Here is a 22,747-nt window from a genome sequence, read left to right as displayed (position 1 = left end):
AACTTGAAACTTCATAGCTAGATAGATCTTATTGAGGGCAAGTGCAGTGCACAAGAATCGTAACTCTTGCTGCCATATTTTTAGAGTTATTGCTCTTTGTTAATTTTTATGCTTAGGTTTTGTCCGTGGCATATCTCGTAAACTTTAGGAGGTATCAACCTGAAACTTATTCCGTAGGTATATTTGATTAAGGGAAAGTGCAGTGCACAAAAACTGTAACTCTTGCATCTATATGTTTAGAGTTATTGCCCTTTGTTAATTTTCAAGCTTAAATTTTGTCCGGGGCATTTCTCGAAAACTATAAGAGTTATCAACTTGAAACTTTATAGATATATAGATCTTATTGCTTCCATATTAGAGTTATTGCCCTTTGTTAATTTTCCTGTTTAACTTTACCTTGCACACTTTTTTAGCTCACCAGAGCACGAAGTGCTCAAGGTGAGCTATTGTGATCGGTCTTTGTCCGTCGTCTGTCCATCAACAATGGCTTAAAGAACATCTCCTCTGAAACTACCTGGCCAAATTCAATGAAATTTGACAGGAAGCTTCCGTGGGTTTCCCTCTTTTTGCTTATATAACCAATTGCTTACTCCTGGCTTAACGTTGTTACCTTCAGTTCAAATGCCACCTACACTTGAAAGTTAAATGGCAACATCATTGTCTATAAATGAATAAAATGCCAATCTAATAGCTATAATGTTGACAGTAAATAACTCGTCAGGCGTCACATCCGACGCGCGGAGTTCTAGTTTGGCTATTTGCTTTTGCGTTGGACAAGTATTATTTTTTAACCCAGTCATATACTTTAATTTCAAAAAAATGGATAAACTTTAAAGGAATTATCATACGTATTGTTATGTACACAAATACATACTGTATAGTCTAGATAAAATAAAACTAATTTGTTTCTGCCCCCAGTGGTTAAGTTTATTGGTGTCCATATAATTGATGTTATATTTTTAGTATTTGAGGGAAGGACTGATGTCCGCCTGGCTCGTATATCAGACTTTGACAACAGCGCTATGGTGACCATCCTCGCCAGTGATGACCCCAATGGCAGGTTTGGGTTCCCGCTGGCGGCCAAGGAGGTGTCAATAGCGGAGGATTACCCCCTGGGCATGGAGGATACCAGTCGGGCTAGTCTGGCTGTCGAACGCAGGATGGGCGTGTACGGACCTGTCGAGGTATTGTCTTAATAGGATGCACTTTTGATACCTTCATTGTAATTAGCTTGTTGCATATGACATGAGGTGTTGTTGTTTTTTGCATTCAAACTGCTTAATAAAAAAGCTTATTGCCTCTGTTTCAAAACTCAAGATGAGTTCTGTTGAACATTTATGTTTTAATCCTGTTAGTGCTTAGATGTTCTGTAAGTTTCTCTTTTCTAAGTTAAGAATACACTTATCAATGAACAACAAGAAAATATAGTACGAACAAGCATTTCATAAATCAAGTGTTTCTTGCGAAATCAACAAACAATGCCTGAATGGACAATTTATAGTCTTGGTTTCAAAATGGATTCTTTAACTACTGAGAAATTTTGATTCAAAAGAGATCATCTGATACTTGCGCTGATAAAATGGCTTCAAAATCATAATGGATAACCAATAACAGGTCATTTATCTCATTTCATTTGGAAACACATTCTGAAGACCTGCTTTAATATTTTCAACCTAATAACAGTAATTGCTTTTCCACACAAGGTGCTATGGGAAGTGTATTCAGAAGCTGTAGCCGGTTCCCTTCCACCTGTGTATGACCTCCTGTTTCTGGGAACCATTCCCTCGACCTTCATGATCGTACCAGGATTCAGACGGCCGGGAACCGGGACACATTGTGTCTCCTTCAGCGGTAACTCTGGTAGGTAGAACATTAACATTGAACTGCAAATGCTTCTATAGAGTATCATTAATACAAAAAACTGAACAACTAGGGACTGTCAAATTAATATAATAAAAGGTATTGCCATATCTCATCTAATATTGATCATAGATGTTCTTAAAATGAAGAATCTGAAGATGAGCAAAATTTCAATATTATCTTCTGCTAAAATATAGTTACGTACAGCAGTCACTAGTACCCCGGTATAAAACTTGGATAAGTTGTCCAGAGGTTATCTCTTGGTTAGTTTGCACATTTTAGTAATTGGATTGGTAAATGGTAATTTTTTAATAAATATTAACCAACAATAAACTTTCGGCTAACTTCAAGCAAACCAAAGAAGCAACCCAGCATCTAATTGTATAAAGCTTTGATAAGTTGTTCACAGATTTTAGCCGGTTGACTCATTAAAACAGTTGGATTTGTTAATAGATATTAATGGATAAATATTGACCAATTAAGAAATTGTTTTGGATAAGTTTGACCTAACTGGTTTGACTTAACTTATACAATTGGCTGCAGTAGCAAAGTGCACAAATCTAGTAAAGCTCTAGTCTCAGCTGTAAGTATCAATTTTATAAATTATAATGAATACTATTAGGCTATTTTTTCATTGATCCATGATTTATTCTCCACTACAGTGGCGTTTGTCTCTGTTGAGAGCATGTACCATCCACCAAGTGCAGAGATGATAGACGGCTTCACCATGTCTGCCTGGGTTCAACCCTTCACCAACACGGACGGCTACATCATGGCCAAGACAAACACAGACGGGTCACGTCACTTCTACACGCTCAGACTCCTTACGAACAGCCTCCAGACACAGCTCGTATTTGGACACTCCGTCACAGGCGCTAATGTAAGTTTAACACGTGTCATGTATAGTGCAAACCATCAAGTCAGAATAATTTTCAGTAAATATTATAGATTCTGATTTTATGTATTTTCTTTATTCCTCTTAAGCCAAGTCCGGGTATCCAATGTACAATTTTGTCAATTTGCGTTGCCTGGTTACGCCATATTATTTGCAATCATTTCAAAGCATTCTGTGTGTAGAGAAAGAATATAGAAAAAATATGCAGAAAATAGTATTAATAAAAATTGCTTCTTTGCCATTAAAAGATTGCAATATTGACATCCGATTTCAGTTTTAATAAAGAACAGAATTACCATCTGCGATAACTTTATAATGTATTTGCATCCAATTGGTTTATATATAAGTAATCGGCAAGCAATACCCTTCCGAATGTTACCACCACTATTATACCCTTCCAAATGATACCACCACTATTATACCCTTCCAAATGATACCACCACTATTATACCCTTCCAAATGTTACCACCACTATTATACCCTTCCAAATGTTACCACCACTATTATACCCTTCCAAATGTTACCACCACTATTATACCCTTCCAAATGTTACCACCACTATTATACCCTTCCAAATGATAACACCACTATTATACCCTTCCAAATGTTACCACCACTATTATACCCTTCCAAATGTTACCACCACTATTATACCCTTCCAAATGTTACCACCACTATTATACCCTTCCAAATGATACCACCACTATTATACCCTTCCAAATGTTACCACCACTATTATACCCTTCCAAATGTTACCACCACTATTATACCCTTCCAAATGATAACACCACTATTATACCCTTCCAAATGATACCACCACTATTATACCCTTCCAAATGTTACCACCACTATTATACCCTTCCAAATGTTACCACCACTATTATACCCTTCCAAATGTTACCACCACTATTATACCCTTCCAAATGATACCACCACTATTATACCCTTCCAAATGTTACCACCACTATTATACCCTTCCAAATGATAACACCACTATTATACCCTTCCAAATGATAACACCACTATTATACCCTTCCAAATGTTACCACCACTATTATACCCTTCCAAATGATAACACCACTATTATACCCTTCCAAATGTTACCACCACTATTATACCCTTCCAAATGTTACCACCACTATTATACCCTTCCAAATGTTACCACCACTATTATACCCTTCCAAATGTTACCACCACTATTATACCCTTCCAAATGATACCACCACTATTATACCCTTCCAAATGTTACCACCACTATTATACCCTTCCAAATGTTACCACCACTATTATACCCTTCCAAATGATACCACCACTATTATACCCTTCCAAATGTTACCACCACTATTATACCCTTCCAAATGTTACCACCACTATTATACCCTTCCAAATGTTACCACCACTATTATACCCTTCCAAATGATAACACCACTATTATACCCTTCCAAATGATACCACCACTATTATACCCTTCCAAATGTTACCACCACTATTATACCCTTCCAAATGATACCACCACTATTATACCCTTCCAAATGTTACCACCACTATTATACCCTTCCAAATGTTACCACCACTATTATACCCTTCCAAATGATACCACCACTATTATACCCTTCCAAATGTTACCACCACTATTATACCCTTCCAAATGATACCACCACTATTATACCCTTCCAAATGATACCACCACTATTATACCCTTCCAAATGTTACCACCACTATTATACCCTTCCAAATGATACCACCACTATTATACCCTTCCAAATGATAACACCACTATTATACCCTTCCAAATGATACCACCATTATTATACCCTTCCAAATGTTACCACCACTATTATACCCTTCCAAATGATACCACCACTATTATACCCTTCCAAATGTTACCACCACTATTATACCCTTCCAAATGATAACACCACTATTATACCCTTCCAAATGATAACACCACTATTATACCCTTCCAAATGTTACCACCACTATTATACCCTTCCAAATGATAACACCACTATTATACCCTTCCAAATGTTACCACCACTATTATACCCTTCCAAATGTTACCACCACTATTATACCCTTCCAAATGTTACCACCACTATTATACCCTTCCAAATGTTACCACCACTATTATACCCTTCCAAATGATACCACCACTATTATACCCTTCCAAATGTTACCACCACTATTATACCCTTCCAAATGTTACCACCACTATTATACCCTTCCAAATGATACCACCACTATTATACCCTTCCAAATGTTACCACCACTATTATACCCTTCCAAATGTTACCACCACTATTATACCCTTCCAAATGTTACCACCACTATTATACCCTTCCAAATGATAACACCACTATTATACCCTTCCAAATGATACCACCACTATTATACCCTTCCAAATGTTACCACCACTATTATACCCTTCCAAATGATACCACCACTATTATACCCTTCCAAATGTTACCACCACTATTATACCCTTCCAAATGTTACCACCACTATTATACCCTTCCAAATGATACCACCACTATTATACCCTTCCAAATGTTACCACCACTATTATACCCTTCCAAATGATACCACCACTATTATACCCTTCCAAATGATACCACCACTATTATACCCTTCCAAATGTTACCACCACTATTATACCCTTCCAAATGATACCACCACTATTATACCCTTCCAAATGATAACACCACTATTATACCCTTCCAAATGATACCACCATTATTATACCCTTCCAAATGTTACCACCACTATTATACCCTTCCAAATGATACCACCACTATAAGAGGTTGACAGGCATCAAATGTCAACATTATCACCATTAGTTTGATGGATTGGCAAGCTTAATTGTACATCAAATACCGTCACATTCAGAGTTTCATTTTATTTTTTCTAAATCGAAGTGTTGCAAAGAGTGGTGCATGTGCTGAATTATGTTACATCTGGCTTTGTCTACATCTTGATGCACATTTTAGTCCCTGAATATGATATAGTTTGAATGTTTGTATGTAAAACACATAATGTACATATAGCTATGCCAACTTACACATTAATTCACACATTTCCCTACTGTATGTAGCTATAGCAACTGTTTTTGTAAGGCATACATATATGTACATGCATTTCATGTTTGTAGGTGTCAGATTTATAGATGATTTTCACATGAAAATGATAAAACATTTTCAGCTAAACATATGGTTATGTCCAACTTTACAAACCAATTGGTTGTAGTTTCACTACCTACAATGTCGATGATTGTAATTGTAAAATGAAGTTATAAGATAATTATTGTAAGTCTGTGTGTGTGGCTATTTCAAAATTCCTTGTTTGTTTTGCAGGGTCTAGAGGTAATGATTCATTGTGAAATGTTTTATCATAACGCACAGTGTTCTGTTTTGACATCACTTGTTGAACACTTTTCAGTCACATTTTTGTAAATAATTCTTTGAGTTTATGTATTAAGAATAAATTAAAAACATAGAATAGTTATAATGTTATTACTGCCTTATTGTATGTGTATTGTTTTGTACTCTGTGTAAAAAAATAAATGAGAAAAAAAGAATAAAATGACCTTCATGGATAAAACTTCTGCAAAAATATCAAATATTTATATTGTTTGCATGCATGAATGTTGTATAGAATTTTAAAGATTGGAACACTGTTGTATTAAAAAGATATTTAATTTGCAAAGAAGCCAATTTTAAGGCATTTGTATAATCACTGATAAAATTTTATTTTGAACACCAAAACTTAGTAAAAGGATAGGAAAAGGAAACCCAGGCATTACAGAAGCATAATTACCATCATGTCATAGAGACTTGACCTTGTGGAAATGGTCAAAACACACTATTCACTTTCCTATTGCTCTTCTTTAGATAAACACTTATTCTTTCAACTGCATTCATATTGGGATGAGCCATACATCTTAGGAATATCTCAGATAGATCATAAACGAGAATTTTCATTGGTCAGATGACATTTATTGTGTCAAAATATATGTGGATATGATAAAACATCTTTGATGCAGCCACTGTTCAAACAGCCATTTGTTTTATATGTTCAGTGGTAAACTTGGATTATTATAGAGAAACTTGTGTTGATGATAAAAAAACTTTAGAATTGCAGTTTATCTGTGTATGAAAACATTTGGTCCGTACACAGATAATCACGAAGTCATTTGAACTTCCGTTTGATGTCATATGATGTCATGGCAATACACACATATGATGTCATGGCTTTACACACCTGATGTCATGGCAATAAACACATTTGATGTCATGGCAATACACACACATGATGTCATGGCATTACACACATATGATGTCATGGCATTACACACATATGATGTCATGGCAATACACACATATGATGTCATGGTAATACACACATATGATGCCATGGCAATACACACATTTGATGTCATGGCAATACACACATATGATGTCATGGCAATACACACATATGATGCCATGGCAATACACACATTTGATGTCATGGCAATACACACATATGATGTCATGGCAATACACACATTTGATGCCATGGCTTTATACACATATGATGTCATGGCATTACACACATATGATGTCATGGCATTACACACATATGATGTCATGGCAATACACACATGATGTCATGGCATTACACACATATGATGTCATGGCAATACACACATGATGTCATGGCATTACACACATTTGATGTCATGGCAATACACACATGATGTCATGGCAATACACACATTTGATGTCATGTCAATACACACATGATGTCATGGCATTACACACATTTGATGTCATGTCAATACACACATGATGTCATGGCATTACACACATATGATGTCATGGCATTACCCACATGATGTCATGGCAATACACACATTTGATGTCATGGCAATACACACATGATGTCATGGCATTACACACATATGATGTCATGGCATTACCCACATGATGTCATGGCATTACACACATTTGATGTCATGGCCTTACACACATATGATGTCATGGCATTGCTCACACATGATGTCATGGCAATACACACATTTGATGTCATGGCAATACACACATGATGTCATGGCATTACACACATATGATGTCATGGCATTACCCACATGATGCCATGGCATTATACACACATATGATGTTATGGCATTACACATATGATGTCATGGCATTACACACATTTGATGTCATGGCATTACACACATATGATGTCATGGCATTACACACACATGATGTCATGGCATTACACACATTTGATGCCATGGCATTACACACATATGATGTCATGGCATTACACACATATGATGTCATGGCATTACACACATATGATGTCATGGCATTACACACACATGATGTCATGGCATAACACACATATGATGTCATGGGATTACACACACATGATGTCATGGCATTACACACATTTGATGCCATTGCATTACACATATATGATGTCATGGCATTACGCACATGATGTCATGGCATTACACACATTTGATGTCATGGCATTACACACATATGATGTCATGGCATTACACACACATAATGTCATGGCATTACACACATTTGATGTCATGGCAATACACACATGATGTCATGGCAATACACACATTTGATGTCATGGCAATACACACATGGTGTCATGGCATTACACACATATGATGTCATGGCATTACACACATGATGTCATGGCATTACACACATTTGATGTCATGGCATTACACACATATGATGTCATGGCATTACACACATATGATGTCATGGCAATACACACATGATGTCATGGCATTACACACATTTGATGTCATGGCTTTACACACATGATGTCATGGCATTACACACATTTGATGTCATGGCATTACACACACATGATGTCATGGCATTACACACACATTATGTCATGGCAATACACACAGTTGATGTCATGGCAATACACACATGATGTCATGGCATTACACACATTTGATGTCATGGTTTTACACACATGATGTCATGACAATACACACATGATGTCATGGCAATACACAAATGTTATGTCATGGCAATATACACATATGATGTCATGGCACACACGCATATAATGCCATGGCAATACACACATGTGATGTCATATCTTTCCAATCAAGATTATAAAATGCATTTGCCTTCATTATGGTTATATGTAATTGATGCTAAAAATTATGATGAAAGAAAGGCAAACATGATTTTTTTTTTCATGTTAAAAACAACAACTCTTAAGCTACTCCTTACATTGAAAATATACTTTAAAATACCATTAGTCCTATTTGTTCAAGTGTACTACATTAAGTCAATATGTCCTTGTATATCAGGAGAATGCATTCAGCTCGGTGACATACATGAGGAACATCGAAGACACGCTGTGGCATCATGTGGTCATGACCCATGAACCTGGCGCCGTCAACTTCTACATTGACAACACATTCATTGGAACGAGGTGAACAAATGTTTTATGTTTTTCAAAATATTGTGAAATCAAGAACTTCAGTTAGTAATGATGTCAATATCACCATTTCAACTGGAAAAAATACTTTTTTAAAAAACGCAAAACAATTCTTTATAACACTCCTTAATATCAAATTTGGAAAAGTGATTGTATTTTTTTCTTAGACGAGGCCACAGTGTTTATACACTCTTGACATAATATCAATTTAACTTCATATTTTAATTCTTGGAGCCCAGGACATTTTTCAGATTACACAGGACTGAAGCTTGGCCTCAAATTTAACTTATCCCGTAATTCAGGAGTATAATCAAGCATTTATTCAGCCGCATTTGTGTGTTTGATAAAATTAAGTAAAGAGATCAAAAGGAGAAAGAAATCCACTTTGATTTCAATAATAATGTAGGGTCACAATTAATAGGACAGAAATTTTGCAAATGATAAAAAATAAACACTGTGTTATGAATGAACATGTTCATCCTTTTGTTATCCTAGGGCACTGCCAGCCTCACAGGTTTTGATGGACTACACTGGTCGGTTAACAGTGGGTGCAGTGTATCCCGGCAACCAGCAGTTCAGTGGCTACATGCAGGACGTCAGGATTTACACTCGGAAACTTTCAAAAGAGTAGGTGGCCCAGTCAAAAAAGCAACATTTAGATTCAAATGGTGTCATTTAGCAACAACTTCTCTGTTGTTTGTTGTAGCAAAAATGATTCTTTGGTTTTCATCCAGATGATATGCTGCAAACAAACCATACCCTGATTTAAATTAAAGCTAACTAGGATTGGTTTCATTCAACATAAAAATATAGCTTGAATTACTATTAGTTTGATATCAGAGCTATGAAGTGGGAATTCATTTAGTTAGATATTGTAAATATTTCTTGTAACTGTATCAGAGTTATTATTGCTTTTTTATCAAGTGAGATATCTGAGCTGTACCACATGCCAGCAAGGCAGGATGTGACACCAATATCTGGGTACGCAACATATATGGAGGGCCAGAGGGATGGGAGAATTGATGTGGCTGCTGTACAGGATACAGATGAGGAAAGTAACGAGGTGTTCACCATCAGACTACTCCAGGGAAAGGGAGGGGCGACAGTGTCCGAAGTCGACAGCTCTGCCATCCTCACTGGTGAAATTTTAAGATATATAATTTAAAAATATGCATGTTTCTTTAGTGTTTTGTCAATTATCCAAATAATGTTATTATTTTTCTTTGCCCTTCATTGGTTTAATAAACAATGACTTTACGAAATACATGATTAAGTCATATACTTTAAAAATAACTTGTTTCTCTTTAACCTTAATGACTGTTGGTGTATCAAGTCAAACTAAATGAATACTACGTATGTCCAGTTTATGTTCATTCAACCAATAGCTTCTTTAAGTCAAAGATGACATAATTTTTCTTTAATCATTGGTTTCCTTTCTAGTTCTGAAGAGTGACAATGCAAATGGACTGTTCTATTTCCCGGACCAATGTCAGCCCTCACAACCAATCACTGAGTCTGCAAGTGTCATGTGTACAGTTGCTAGGCAACGAGGGGATGATGGGAGGGTGATAGTCACATGGGCGGTGTACCAGATAATTGGTTCACAAGCTGTCATAGCAGCCGATGATTTTGTGGAATACACTGGACAAATTGTGTTTGAAGCTGGGGAGAGGTCAAAGGTGTGTTTCTGTGAATGAAAGTATTAATATACAATAATATTTAAAAAAAAAATTATGATTTAAAAACAGAATTTGATGCATATGGTATAAGAAGTCTTTTACCACAACAGTTATGGATTGTTGGTAGCCTGCCCTTAAATTTCAATAAACATAATGGGGAAATTTCATCAAAAATCCAAGAAGCAATAGCATACATTGGAGTTATTTTCACAGTGGAGTACTATATTAGCTATAATCACACTCTGAACTCTCCCAGCATTCTTGATGGAATGGACCGAACGGTATACAAATTTTACTTGTTCTACATTTGTGTGGTGATCTTCAATTCATTCATTTAATTGGTAGTTGAAAATGATAATAAAATATTACTTAAGCTGAAAGGAAATGTAAGTTGAGTTTTAAATGAATTAAAAGTTTGGTATAATTTTCTCTTCAGCCATTCACTGTACAGCTTAAGGTCGACAACCAGCCCGAGGGGGAAGAAGTATTCGAGGTACGCCTCACCAACACTAGCACCGAGGACGGGGTAGGGGGTAGTACCAATACAAGTGGGGCCAGTATCGACCCCACCAACTCTGCATCTACAATCACCATGCGGGAAAACGACTTCCCTAATGGCCTACTGGAGTTTAAGGCCGACGGAGTTCCGCCCCTTCCTGGTGATCCCTTCTTACCTCCTCTAGAGGAGAGGCCCACAGTAAGTGATATCGTTAATTCATGCAGTTTGATTGTTGTGCATAAGAAAAAAAGATTTAAAGCCGGAAAACTGATACCTGGCTGATGATGCATTTGGTGTTCAATGAGTCCTTGACGAAAATTTCATAAGTCTCAAAAATATATATATAAATATGCAACTACAACACCTTTATCTTATGGTTCTTAATTTTGATGCCAAGTTTATAAATTATTCCTTTGATTAGGCACTCAAGTGCAAATGCTTTTTTAATCCTTATCAAATACAAATTAGTGATACACTGGTTGTACTGTACACTTGATATCATCATAAATGCGAAAGTTGACAGAAATCTTCGAAAAAAGATGATAAAAACGAAACACATTTGGAAAAATTACACTCCATATGAAATACCTTTTTCAATTTTTAGATTGGAAATACTACGTAAATTATATGTCCTGGTACAAAATATATCTGAAAATAGATCATTAGGAGCTTAACCAGAAATGGGAAACCCCAATGTCTTAACTTCATATACAGTTGAAAACCGTTGGCTTGATATTCCAGGGACCGGCCAAAATACTTCATGCCTCTAGAATATCGAGCCAAGCAGGATTGCTTACTGAATGTGTACTTTTCTTTCGTTAAAGAAAGTCTTGTTTAAACTTGTTTGTTATTTGCTACGTTATTTCCGCAAGAGAAGAGTCTTTATTTGACATAGTTACTGTACATACATCATGTAGTTCACAACATTACGCATTTGATACTTTGAAAATATCATATGAATTTTTTTTTATATATTTATGCAATAAAACTATAAATATAAACACATCTATGAAAAAACAATATACAAGAAATCTTTATACATTGAGTAACACATAAGCATAGCTTAGGTTGTATCGGGTCCTCTAAATTGCTCAGCCAGCATTTGACATTTGTATAAATTCTTCCATTTGGAGAAACATTCAGTGCAATATTTTTAATGACTCAAAATGCACTGAGATTTATACACGTAATGACATAATTTTGGCGTTTGTACTCGTGCCGATTGAAGTGATGGCATGTTTGCACTGTTAAACCATTTAAATTTGTTAATATTTATGATACCAATCAAGCAATTTTAATTGTGCTAAATAAAGCCAGGCAAACAAAAGTACGGTAAGAAATCTTACTAGAGACTGCGAAAATGACATTGAGGCAAACAAACAAAACAAAGTGTGAAATTCTTACTAGGGACCGCAAAAACAACATCGAACATGGAGAAATATTGACCCTCAAGATAACGAGCCATCCGATATAATTTTATATGAACATAATTTTTTTAGTAGAAAAATCGGTCCTTTTAATCTGGTTCAAGCCAACGCGGATGTCCAGCCAGCGATATCGAGCCAACGAGTTTTGACTGTATTAGTTGAATTTGGCTGATTTTGAATTTGATTTATGTATTTTTGTAATACTTAATTTATTTCCTTTGTTGCCTTAGGTACAAGTGAAGGATTTATGGGTGTATGGGCTACTAAGGGGAGATTAGTGTTAGTGGCAAACTAGGGACTGTTAGATAATATGGTTAAAGTTTGTTTTTTTCCTCATAGGTACGTGTGAAGGAAGAGGGAGGTATTGCCCGCCTGTTGGTGGTACGAGCCATGGGCTTCCAGGGGGCGGTAACTGTTGAGTGGCGGACAACTGATGGCAGCGCTAAAAGCAGTGGGAAGACTCCCATTGACTACTCTGTAAGTTAATAAACTTTATATATTTGGTAGGTTTGAGTTGTTCAACTACATGTGTGTATTTGAAAGTGGATTTTTACTATTGGATACATAATTAAGAATTAATTTAAAAGATAATTATGTTTTGCTGGTAATCTCATACTTTATTTACAATCTATAATAAGACTTAAAAATTATCTACAAAATGAATACACTTATCGCAATACATTAAAATTTTATCCAAACACAATTAAAAAACCAGTCCCTAGCATATGAGGCTCAGGTCATAGTTTTCTCGCATACAAAGTTGTAGCTGTCTGAACATATCTGGTCATGCCAAAGTAGCTTATCAAGGTGGTACATCATGACGCACTGTAGCTCGCGGTCGTGCTCCTCGTTTGGCTCATTGACGGCCCACTTGATGAAGGTGAATGGGCGCGTTTCCAAACCTGAGGCCCAAACCCACTGTTTTGTCTTGGTCACATAAGTACCACTGGTCCACCAGCCCGCCGCCTTGTTGTATTCTGGAAATGAATACTGTATTTTAATGATCTCTCTAAACTTTCAACTATTTATGTCTATTTTAAATTGACAGTTTTTCAATACTGTATATGTATCTGCTGAAATAATGTTGAGGTTATTGCAGGTGACATCATGAAAATAAAAATTATCAAACTATGGAAGAATTACAAGTGATTTAAGTGGACAAATTCCACAGTCTTCCTATTATTAGCTCATCAGTCATTGTCTCGGCATCATTTTGGAAAAACTGTAAACATTCAAGATGTTCAACCGAAGACAATAATTATACACATGTACAGCAAGGCCGACAACTCTGGCGTTAATGATTGTCACATCTGGCATAGATTTTATTAGTATTTTCACATTCAATTACTGAAAGATAAGCAAAAGAGTTGTTAAATATAGAAACAACAGACCTGCATTGTTCTTAATGAAGAATGATACAAGGAAGTGTTCCTTGACTGAGTTCAGCGAGACAAGGTCGCTGTCTAGGGCCGTACATATCTCCCGAGCCTCGTACCAAGTTGCATTAAAACTGGACATCATGTAACAGCTTAGCCATTTGTCGTCATGGGTAACAAACCCTTCTGGACACTGCCCTGACCTTGACCATGAACCCTTTTTCCCGGTGTCAACAAATTCATTGACGAGACTCTCAAGTTTTCTCGCTCCACGAAGAACACGCTTTGAGAGCTGCTTCATCTCCTTGCTTAGTTTGTGTTCTAATTTTTTGTACCGTTCTGTAAGTGAGTTAATCCCTGTTGTCAGGTCGGACTGTGTATTGGTAACATATGTCTGGATGCTACAGTTGCTCTTGTGTATAGCTACTTCACAAATGTCCAAGTCTCGTCTGTGGTACTGGCTCTGTACACAGTTGATTATAAGTACCAGTAGACAAAGACTGATCACTGTTGCCATATTTTAATATTTATAATATTGTTTTTCAACACCTTAGAATACTTATTTCCAACAGGAATTACCAATGAAATGTTACTTTCTCATTTTAATTCTGTTAAAAGATCCATCTGTTTTTCACATCTAATAATACCACATTTGAGAAATGTTAATTCTTCATTAAAACCAAAAGGAATTCTTATTTATAACATATTTGTTGTCATTTTCATTATTTTTTAATTAGATAATTCTCTTAATTTCAAGTATCACACTTTCCGTTGTGTTATTGAGAGAAGTTTATTTATGCTCCAAATTTACTTTGACTGCAACATTCAATTAAGTTTGGAACAGCAGTGTTTTTTGGTAATGAATAAATGTCCATACAGACATGCTCCTAATTTGAATAAATGGGTCTTAAAAATAAAGATGTTAACATGTGTTTACTTTGAAAATCTGAATTCATTTATTTATTAGGAATTTTCCCTTTCAAAAAATGCAGATTAAGTTAAATGTTTTCATTGCTTTAATTCATGTGGGAGATAAGCTGTTTAGAAATGCTAATCAAGCTTTGATGATACAAGATGCCACAGAAAAGTTGAAAAGGGGTCGATTTTTTATGAATAAATTTGGGCTTGCCTTAATGAAAAATCTGTCATTTATGATTTACACAGCATTATTTCTGCCTGTATTTTAATTATCAGAATCAGACGGAGGTGAATATCATCTGTTATTTAAATATCTGGTGGTGAACCAAAACTGCTATAATTATGATATAGTTTGAACATGTAATTTTCATTTCTATTGAGTTTGTTATAAAAGATTATTCAGTTTAGTGTCTGAACTTAAATGTTCGAGATTATTAAACGCAACATCCGTTGGTGTTGGGTCATTTTTGCATATAATCCCATCTTTGCTTATTTGATTTCATGGTTTAACGCCATACTTTTCCCCTCTTTTGTTAGATGGTGAATTATGATGCTTGAATTTTACAATTAAGTTTATGTAAAGGAACAATATTATTATAACATAATCATCTAAGCTTATGATGAATAAGAAGTGTACATGTCTTTGTGGCTTTTCTTAATAACTTTTATGTGTACATGTAAATTGTTTAAAAGTGCATTATATTCTACCAGTAATTGCTAATAATAAGCTTGCATTGAGCAACCAATGTCATCAATTTTAGTTTGTGTAGAATATGTCACAAGCCTATTATTATATATTTTTGCAAAAGAATAAAGTTATTGAGCTTTCATTCTGATCTTTTCCACCCAGGCTGCAGTAGGTCGCCTGACCTTCAGAGACGGGGAGCGCTACAACTTCATTGACATCAGAATCATTGACAACAACATTCCAGAGGATGAAAAATCCTTTATCGTCACCCTCCTTAATCCCTCGGGTGGGGCCACCCTGGGTCAGGGGTCGGCTGTCATTGTGGTGATTGAGCACTCAGACGGGGCTTTCGGAGTTTTCCAGTTTGGGCCAATGTTCAGGGGAATTCAGGCACAGGAGTCGGGGGACAGTGGATTTAATGTTGTCCCTCTTCAGGTGAGATTAATCTGTCAAGTGATATTTAAAAACTATTCATATCATTATTATGGTAGAAGGAACTATGGAATGAATGACATTTTTTTCATTGAAATAGCAAATAAAATCTGGCTTTCTTTGATTTTGCGACAAAGGCTTTCAGCAATGTTTGTGTGGTGTCTGCGTTAGAATTCAGTAATCAAACCTTGTGATGTCCTCAACTTATATCACAGTCTTTCAACTTGACCCTGAATTGTTGTTATAACAAAATGTATTGCTTGATAACAAGAAAAGGCAACTAAATAAACATCACCAATTATAACTGACGGTGTGTTACCATATAGATTGAGAGGACGGGAGGCAGTATTGGTCAAAGTGTCGTATCATGGATGGTACAGAGTGACAAAAACAATGACCTTGTAGATCATGCAGGCAACGTGACATTCACCCATGGTCAGTTGACCTCTGACCTTCAGCTCAAGGTCAGGGGCGACACAGTGCCTGAACTAGATGAGCTGTTTGTTGTTATTATCACTGCTGTATCTAGGGTGAGTAAAGTGTTTCTGTTGAAATATAACTTAAGAAATTAATCAAGTCTGAGTGTGAAGGCCCACTGAAGAGGCTTATGTATTAGTTCATCATTTTCCCATAGCCTGTTGCTATACCTTTGACATTTAAAATTACACTCTTCAGATTACTGATGGCTTTCTTGAAGGTATTTAAGCTTATTTAACTCATGATGCACAATATATTCATTGATTGCAATAAACACTACTGCAGATTCCCCAATGTTTTGGCCTGCAGGCATTTTGCCTGGTTTATATGGTTGATATCCACATGTACATCACAATATGTGTTTTGATTGGTGGTTTCCTTGCAGGGAGAGTTGGGAGAGGCATCTGCATTGAGGTCAGAGGTTACTGTGCAGGCCAACAACGACCCCTATGGCAAGTTTGTTTTCCCAACAGACATGAGGCCAGTCTTTGTTGATGAAACTAACCAGTGTAAGTACATGTTGTTTTGATAGACTTTACATTCAATAAGGTGTAATCTTGTGGTTTTGGTAAATCGACCAAATTGGTAAATTGACCCTTTTTTGTAAGTTCCAACCCTATTTTTTTAAATTTCTTTCAAAATTCCTGATACAAAACCTCTTTATCTGGAAGTGACATTAAAAATAGTACATCTTTGAGAACAAACATGATAAAAAGTTAGATTTTTTTTATTTGTACTGAAAGAATTGGTAATATTAACTATGTGTCACTATTATTTGTACAAAGTGATATAGTTGATTTGTATTTTGTTACTATCTTGGCAACATTGAAGTCAGAATGTGTATGTAAGCAAAACAAAGCAGTAGTATACTGTGTATAGGAAGCACTTTTTTGCCCACAATTAAATTTTAAAAGAATGCCTGCGTCCTCTCTATAGTATAAGGCTTCAGACATAAAACAATGTTTTCCCTTCCTAAGTAGCCTGTTTTTGTCTGCATGTAACAGGAACCACAACATAATTTTCTTTTGTCTTAAGAAACCTATAATGCACTTGCTACTAATCTGCATTCATGAAGATTTTATTAAAATTTAATGAATATACATGTACAAGTAGTCACTAGTGCATTTACTAACTTTGGCTTATTTGGGTAAAGCTGAGAGTGGTCTACTGGTTAAAGGTTTCTGCCTGGGTTTGATCCTTAATAAAGGAAAATTCTGAAGACGTCGCAAAATTAAGACACCAGAACTGAGTTCTACCTTGGAAACAATCTCATACCAGCTTATAGCTGCTTTTATAATCCAGCTTAAGTAGATTAGTGAAAACTTACCTAGATAACATTTTATTTCATGACATCCCTTACAGTGGTTAGACTGGAGGTGCGGCGTGTGGGTGGAACATTTGGGGCAGTGGAGGTCAACTACACGACCTTGGCTCCAACAGAGACATATCCCTATATTCCCTCTGCTATTCCCAGGGCTGACTATACCGACTTCCAGGTAAACCTTTATATTTTATATTTTAATGGATGAGGATTGGGGTAAACTATACGATCTTGGTCTTATATTTTATTCTTCCCATGCTGACTGTATTAAATTCCAGGCAAAGACTTAAATGCTCTATGCTTCCGTGACCCCCATAAATGTCCTCAATTTCGAATGAGACTTCTTGCCATACATTGTGTAATACACAGCATCCTGTGTGGTATTGTATTGTCATGGACACAAAATTATAGCTTTAACATTTTGGGATTAGTGATCAAATAAAGTAAGAATGATAGAACATGATCAAATATTGTAAGAATGATAGAACATCCAATCACAATTAAATTGGAATTACTATTTCTAGGCAACAACAGGCTCCCTGAGGTTTGCTGCAGGTCAAGAGGTGGCAACCTTTGACCTTCAGATCCTTGATGACCTTGAGCCAGAAGAAGATGAGGCTGTGTTCGTCCGTCTGTCTGGAGTACGCCTCCTGGATGCTGCACAGATAAGGCCAGGTATTAACAAATTGTTTTATTGTCTGTGAGAAATTGCTTATTTCTTTTAACAGAATTATTGATATAACGGTAAAGGTTGTTTGTGTATTATGTTATTTGATAGTGAAAATAAGTGTGTTTAGTACAGAATGTACATGATGAATGTTACTAAAACATATTCCATACAAAACGCTTGTATAAATTAGCGCATAATGGTATATCTTTTTATTTTTATTCTTATTTGCAACAATTGGATAAAATAAGATGGTAAAATTTAAATGACACATGCTTTTGCTGTTTCCCTAAAATTAAACCCTTACTGCTTACACTACACTTATTATGAAGTTTTTTATGTCTGCACAAAAACAATCAAAGCCCAAAATCTGCCGGCATGAATGTGAGTGTTGTGAATTTATTAGAACAATGGGAATGGATGAAGTGCACATGAGGATAAAATCAATGTCTGTATAAATTTATAAGTGACTTGTGTAGGGCCAAGATTGCTAGTGCCCACATTGGGCGAGGAAACAGACATATCTTTTTTATTAGCTCACCTTCGCCGTAGGTAAGCTATTAGGATAGATGATTGTCCGTCGTGCCTCGTCTGTCATCTGTCCACACTTAGTTTGTTAACACTCTAGTGGTCACATTTTTGCCTCAATTGTAACGAAACTTGGTCAGGATGTTTGTCCCAGTAATTACTTGGCTGAGTTAGAATATGGGTCATCTGGGTCAAAAACTAGGTCACAGAGCCCAAATATGGAAAAACCTTGTTAACACACTAGAGGAAACATTTTCAGCCCAATTTTCCTGGAAATTTGTCAGAGAGGTTGTTTCGATAATTTCAAGCTCAAGTTTGAATATGGGTCATCTGGGGTCAAAAACTAGGTCACAGAGCTCAAATATGGAAAAACCTTTTTAACACTCTAGAGGTAACATTTTCAGCCCAAATATCCTGGAAATTTGTCAAAAAAGTTGTTTAGATGATTTCTAGCTCGAATTGAATATGGGTCATTGGGGTCAAAAACTAGGTCACAGAGCCCAAATATGGAAAAACCTTGTTAACACTCTAGAGGTAACATTTTCAGCCCAAATATCCTTGAAATTGGTCAGAAAGGTTGTTTTGATGATTTCTAGCTCGAGTCTGAATATGGGTCATCTGGGGCCAAAAATTAGGTCACAGAGCCCAAATATGGAAAAACCTTTTAACACTCTAGAGGTAACATTTTCAGCCCAAATATCCTGGAAATTTGTCAGAAAGGTTGTTTTGATAAGTTTTATGTCAAGTTTAAATATGGGTCATATAAGTTTTTTTATTGTTTTTTTATTGTTTTAAAATCATTAAAGGTACCAACTTCAAACTTTATGAACTTATTCACAGTAAATTGTGATTTTTTGTGAAGAGTTATATAAATCCAACCTAAATATTGTTAGAGCTATTGCCTCTTGTATCTTTTTAAACAAAGACATATTTGTCATGTGTTTAAAAAAACTGGGCATATAATAGTTCCACCTAAGGTGTATGGAAGGGCAGACAGGCACCATCCAGTATGTACTCCGATCAATTACTTTGAACCCTTTGTCAAATCATGACCAAATTTGGTCAGAATGTGTATGAACGTGTTTGATAATTAGCAAAATTGCTGTAGTTACCGGAAAGTTATTGTGCTTTTATCATAGAAATTACCTGAAATTGCTCTTGTCCTATCAATAACTTTTTAAGCATTTGTCCAATCATCACAAAATTTGGTGAGAATTATTATTGTGAATGGGCCAATATGGGTAGGATAAAGGAGAGTTTACATAATCCTTTGGAATCATGTCCAATCATTGAAGAATTTCAATTTAAAAAAAAGATTAACATGACATTGTTTTACATTATTAAACTACATTTCTAGTGGACAACTCACCTCGGCTTGGTACGGACACAGACTCGTTTGGGCAGGTAATCATCAACTACAATGACAATGCCAATGGAGAGCTGGTATTATCTCCCCTGAGTCCCAGCGTGTATGAGAACCAGACAGAGCCTTTCTTGTTCATCACCAGATATGGAGGTGCATTTGGAGAGGTGAGAACATGTCAGATTTGATGGCAATGTAATTGTTAATTGTAGGATTAGAATCAGTTTTTGTGTCCCTTGCAAAGCCTGGCTGATTTATACCAGTTATTTTTTCAGTGTAATCGTTCATGTCTTCTTCATCACACTATTGTTTCTGATCAGTAACTTTTGAAAGTCTTCAAACTTCATATGCACATTGGTCATGGTCATTAGAAGACCCCAATTGATTTTGGGGACAGTATGTCAATGTAATAGTGACATTAACTTCAGGCAACAATATGATTCTTGACATTCCAGTAATAATTTATACACAAAGTGGTAGTATGTATTATTACCTGATTCATTATAAAAATACAAATCTGTTATTTTTGGCTGTTTAACATGAAAGTTATCAATTTGTCTTGGATTGAACTATTCCGCAGTCAAAAGTATGAACTGTGTCCGACCTGTGCTTAGACATTATTGGAATTGCCAAATTTCATTTTCAGATGCACATCATTAACATACCCGGTATTTTAATTATTTTAACACTCTGTTCAACTTTGATCGGGAAGTAAAACAGTTATTTCCTTTTTTGTTAAGGTAAACATTTGATCAAAATAACTGAACAGTTATTTCACGGTTATTTGGGTAACAGTCAAAACTGTTGATTTGGGAGAGTGTTTTAAATGTTTTGGTATCTCAAGACATTCAGACATTGAAAATATATTTGTCTTTGATATTTTAAACTAATTCCAGGTGACAGTTACATTCAAAGTGACCGATGGTACAGCCCTGTCAGGTATTGACTTCCTGGTGTTATTCAACTCTGTTACGCTGAAGCGGGGGGAGACGTCAGCACCCCTCCCATTACGAGTGATTGATGACACCCTACCCGAGGTTGCCGAGATGTTTTCCGTGCAGCTAGACCAGGTGTCTGGCGGAGGTGTGCTGGGATCGGTCACCAGTGCTACCATCATCATACATGCATCAGATGACCCCAATGGGGCTTTTGGTATGTGGTTATTTCTTGAAGTAACATTATTATTAGTTAAAATTTCCAGATTAATGCAAATATTATGCTTATTTATTTCCTGTATATGTGTCAATGATTTACATTTATTATCACAGTTTCTCAAACCAAAATTTAGTATGTTTCAACAAGATGTTTGATTATCTAGGATGAAATATGAAATGAATAAATGCTCAACTGTTATTTCTCAATTAGAGAAAAAAAATGCTTATGTTAAAAGGGAACTCCGACTCAACCTGATATACCTCTCTCCATTACAGAGTTCTCTGCCCCTGGCATGTCAATAGAAGAGCCACAGAATGTTCCGCTGGCTGTTAACCTCACTGTAATACGGACAGGAGGAACACTAGGGGTCATGAGTCTGGACTGGACTGCCATGATTGCTGGTATGTTGGAATCTTTATGGACAAAAGTCACATTACATCAAATAGGAAGTTTGGATTTGAACAAAATATAAAATTTGCAAATTTTATATCTAAAAGAAGAATCTTAATGATATTTTTGGATTCTTTTATTCACATTGCACAATGCATTTGTATAATATGTTACCATGCAGGTTTCTATTGAATGTACCCTGAATGTAACCTATGTTGCAGGAAGCATGGCAAGTGATGATGTAAGCCCAGCATCAGGCAGTATACACTTTGTGAGTAACGAGGCTAGCCGACAAATCACCATCTCTGTACTGCCTGACGACATTCCCGAAGGCCAGGAAGTAAGATAACAAAACAAATGGTTCAAACTTGTTTATCCTTTATCTTTACTGTGGTATTAAAAAAGCAGTTTGAGGGTTAAGGCCTTCTATTTAAAAAATAAATAATAGAATTGTATTTAATCAGATGGCGTTTTTGAGTTATGTTCACATATACGTGTACAGAAACATTGAGTGTCATTTACTATTGGGGATGAAAGGAAAAAATAAAAAGAGTGAAAACAAGAAAATTTAACAAGAGAAATAACAAAAATTAAGGTT

At 35.9% G+C, this 22,747-nt stretch overlaps 2 protein-coding genes across 2 annotated transcripts in view; one reads left to right on the top strand and one right to left on the bottom strand.

Annotated features, from left to right (window-relative positions):
* The first annotated feature begins 9,027 nt into the window (after positions 1-9,027).
* LOC128227264 (adhesion G-protein coupled receptor V1-like) overlaps positions 9,028-22,747 on the top strand; it is a 68,412-nt gene continuing 54,692 nt past the window's right edge. The window contains exons 1-15 of the mRNA XM_052937627.1: positions 9,028-9,223; positions 9,725-9,856; positions 10,154-10,368; positions 10,670-10,908; positions 11,345-11,605; positions 13,174-13,311; positions 15,979-16,251; positions 16,575-16,778; positions 17,111-17,234; positions 18,088-18,221; positions 18,571-18,721; positions 20,599-20,771; positions 21,501-21,756; positions 22,035-22,160; positions 22,371-22,489. Of these exons, the coding sequence (XP_052793587.1) occupies positions 9,126-9,223; positions 9,725-9,856; positions 10,154-10,368; positions 10,670-10,908; positions 11,345-11,605; positions 13,174-13,311; positions 15,979-16,251; positions 16,575-16,778; positions 17,111-17,234; positions 18,088-18,221; positions 18,571-18,721; positions 20,599-20,771; positions 21,501-21,756; positions 22,035-22,160; positions 22,371-22,489 (2,643 nt within the window). The 5' untranslated portion in view covers positions 9,028-9,125. The remainder of the gene's footprint in view (positions 9,224-9,724; positions 9,857-10,153; positions 10,369-10,669; positions 10,909-11,344; positions 11,606-13,173; positions 13,312-15,978; positions 16,252-16,574; positions 16,779-17,110; positions 17,235-18,087; positions 18,222-18,570; positions 18,722-20,598; positions 20,772-21,500; positions 21,757-22,034; positions 22,161-22,370; positions 22,490-22,747) is intronic.
* On the bottom strand, positions 13,348-15,038 carry LOC128227266 (perlucin-like). Its single transcript, XM_052937629.1, has 2 exons — positions 14,226-15,038; positions 13,348-13,811 (listed from the first exon to the last, which is right to left on the bottom strand). The coding sequence occupies exons 1-2, from the start codon at positions 14,725-14,727 to the stop codon at positions 13,567-13,569; spliced, it is 747 nt and encodes a 248-aa protein (XP_052793589.1). The 5' UTR covers positions 14,728-15,038; the 3' UTR covers positions 13,348-13,566.

This window comes from Mya arenaria, chromosome 3 (assembly GCF_026914265.1).
Source record: "Mya arenaria isolate MELC-2E11 chromosome 3, ASM2691426v1".
In the NCBI taxonomy this organism is placed as follows: Eukaryota; Metazoa; Mollusca; class Bivalvia; order Myida; family Myidae; genus Mya; species Mya arenaria.
This window is presented reverse-complemented; position numbering and strand designations above follow the sequence as displayed.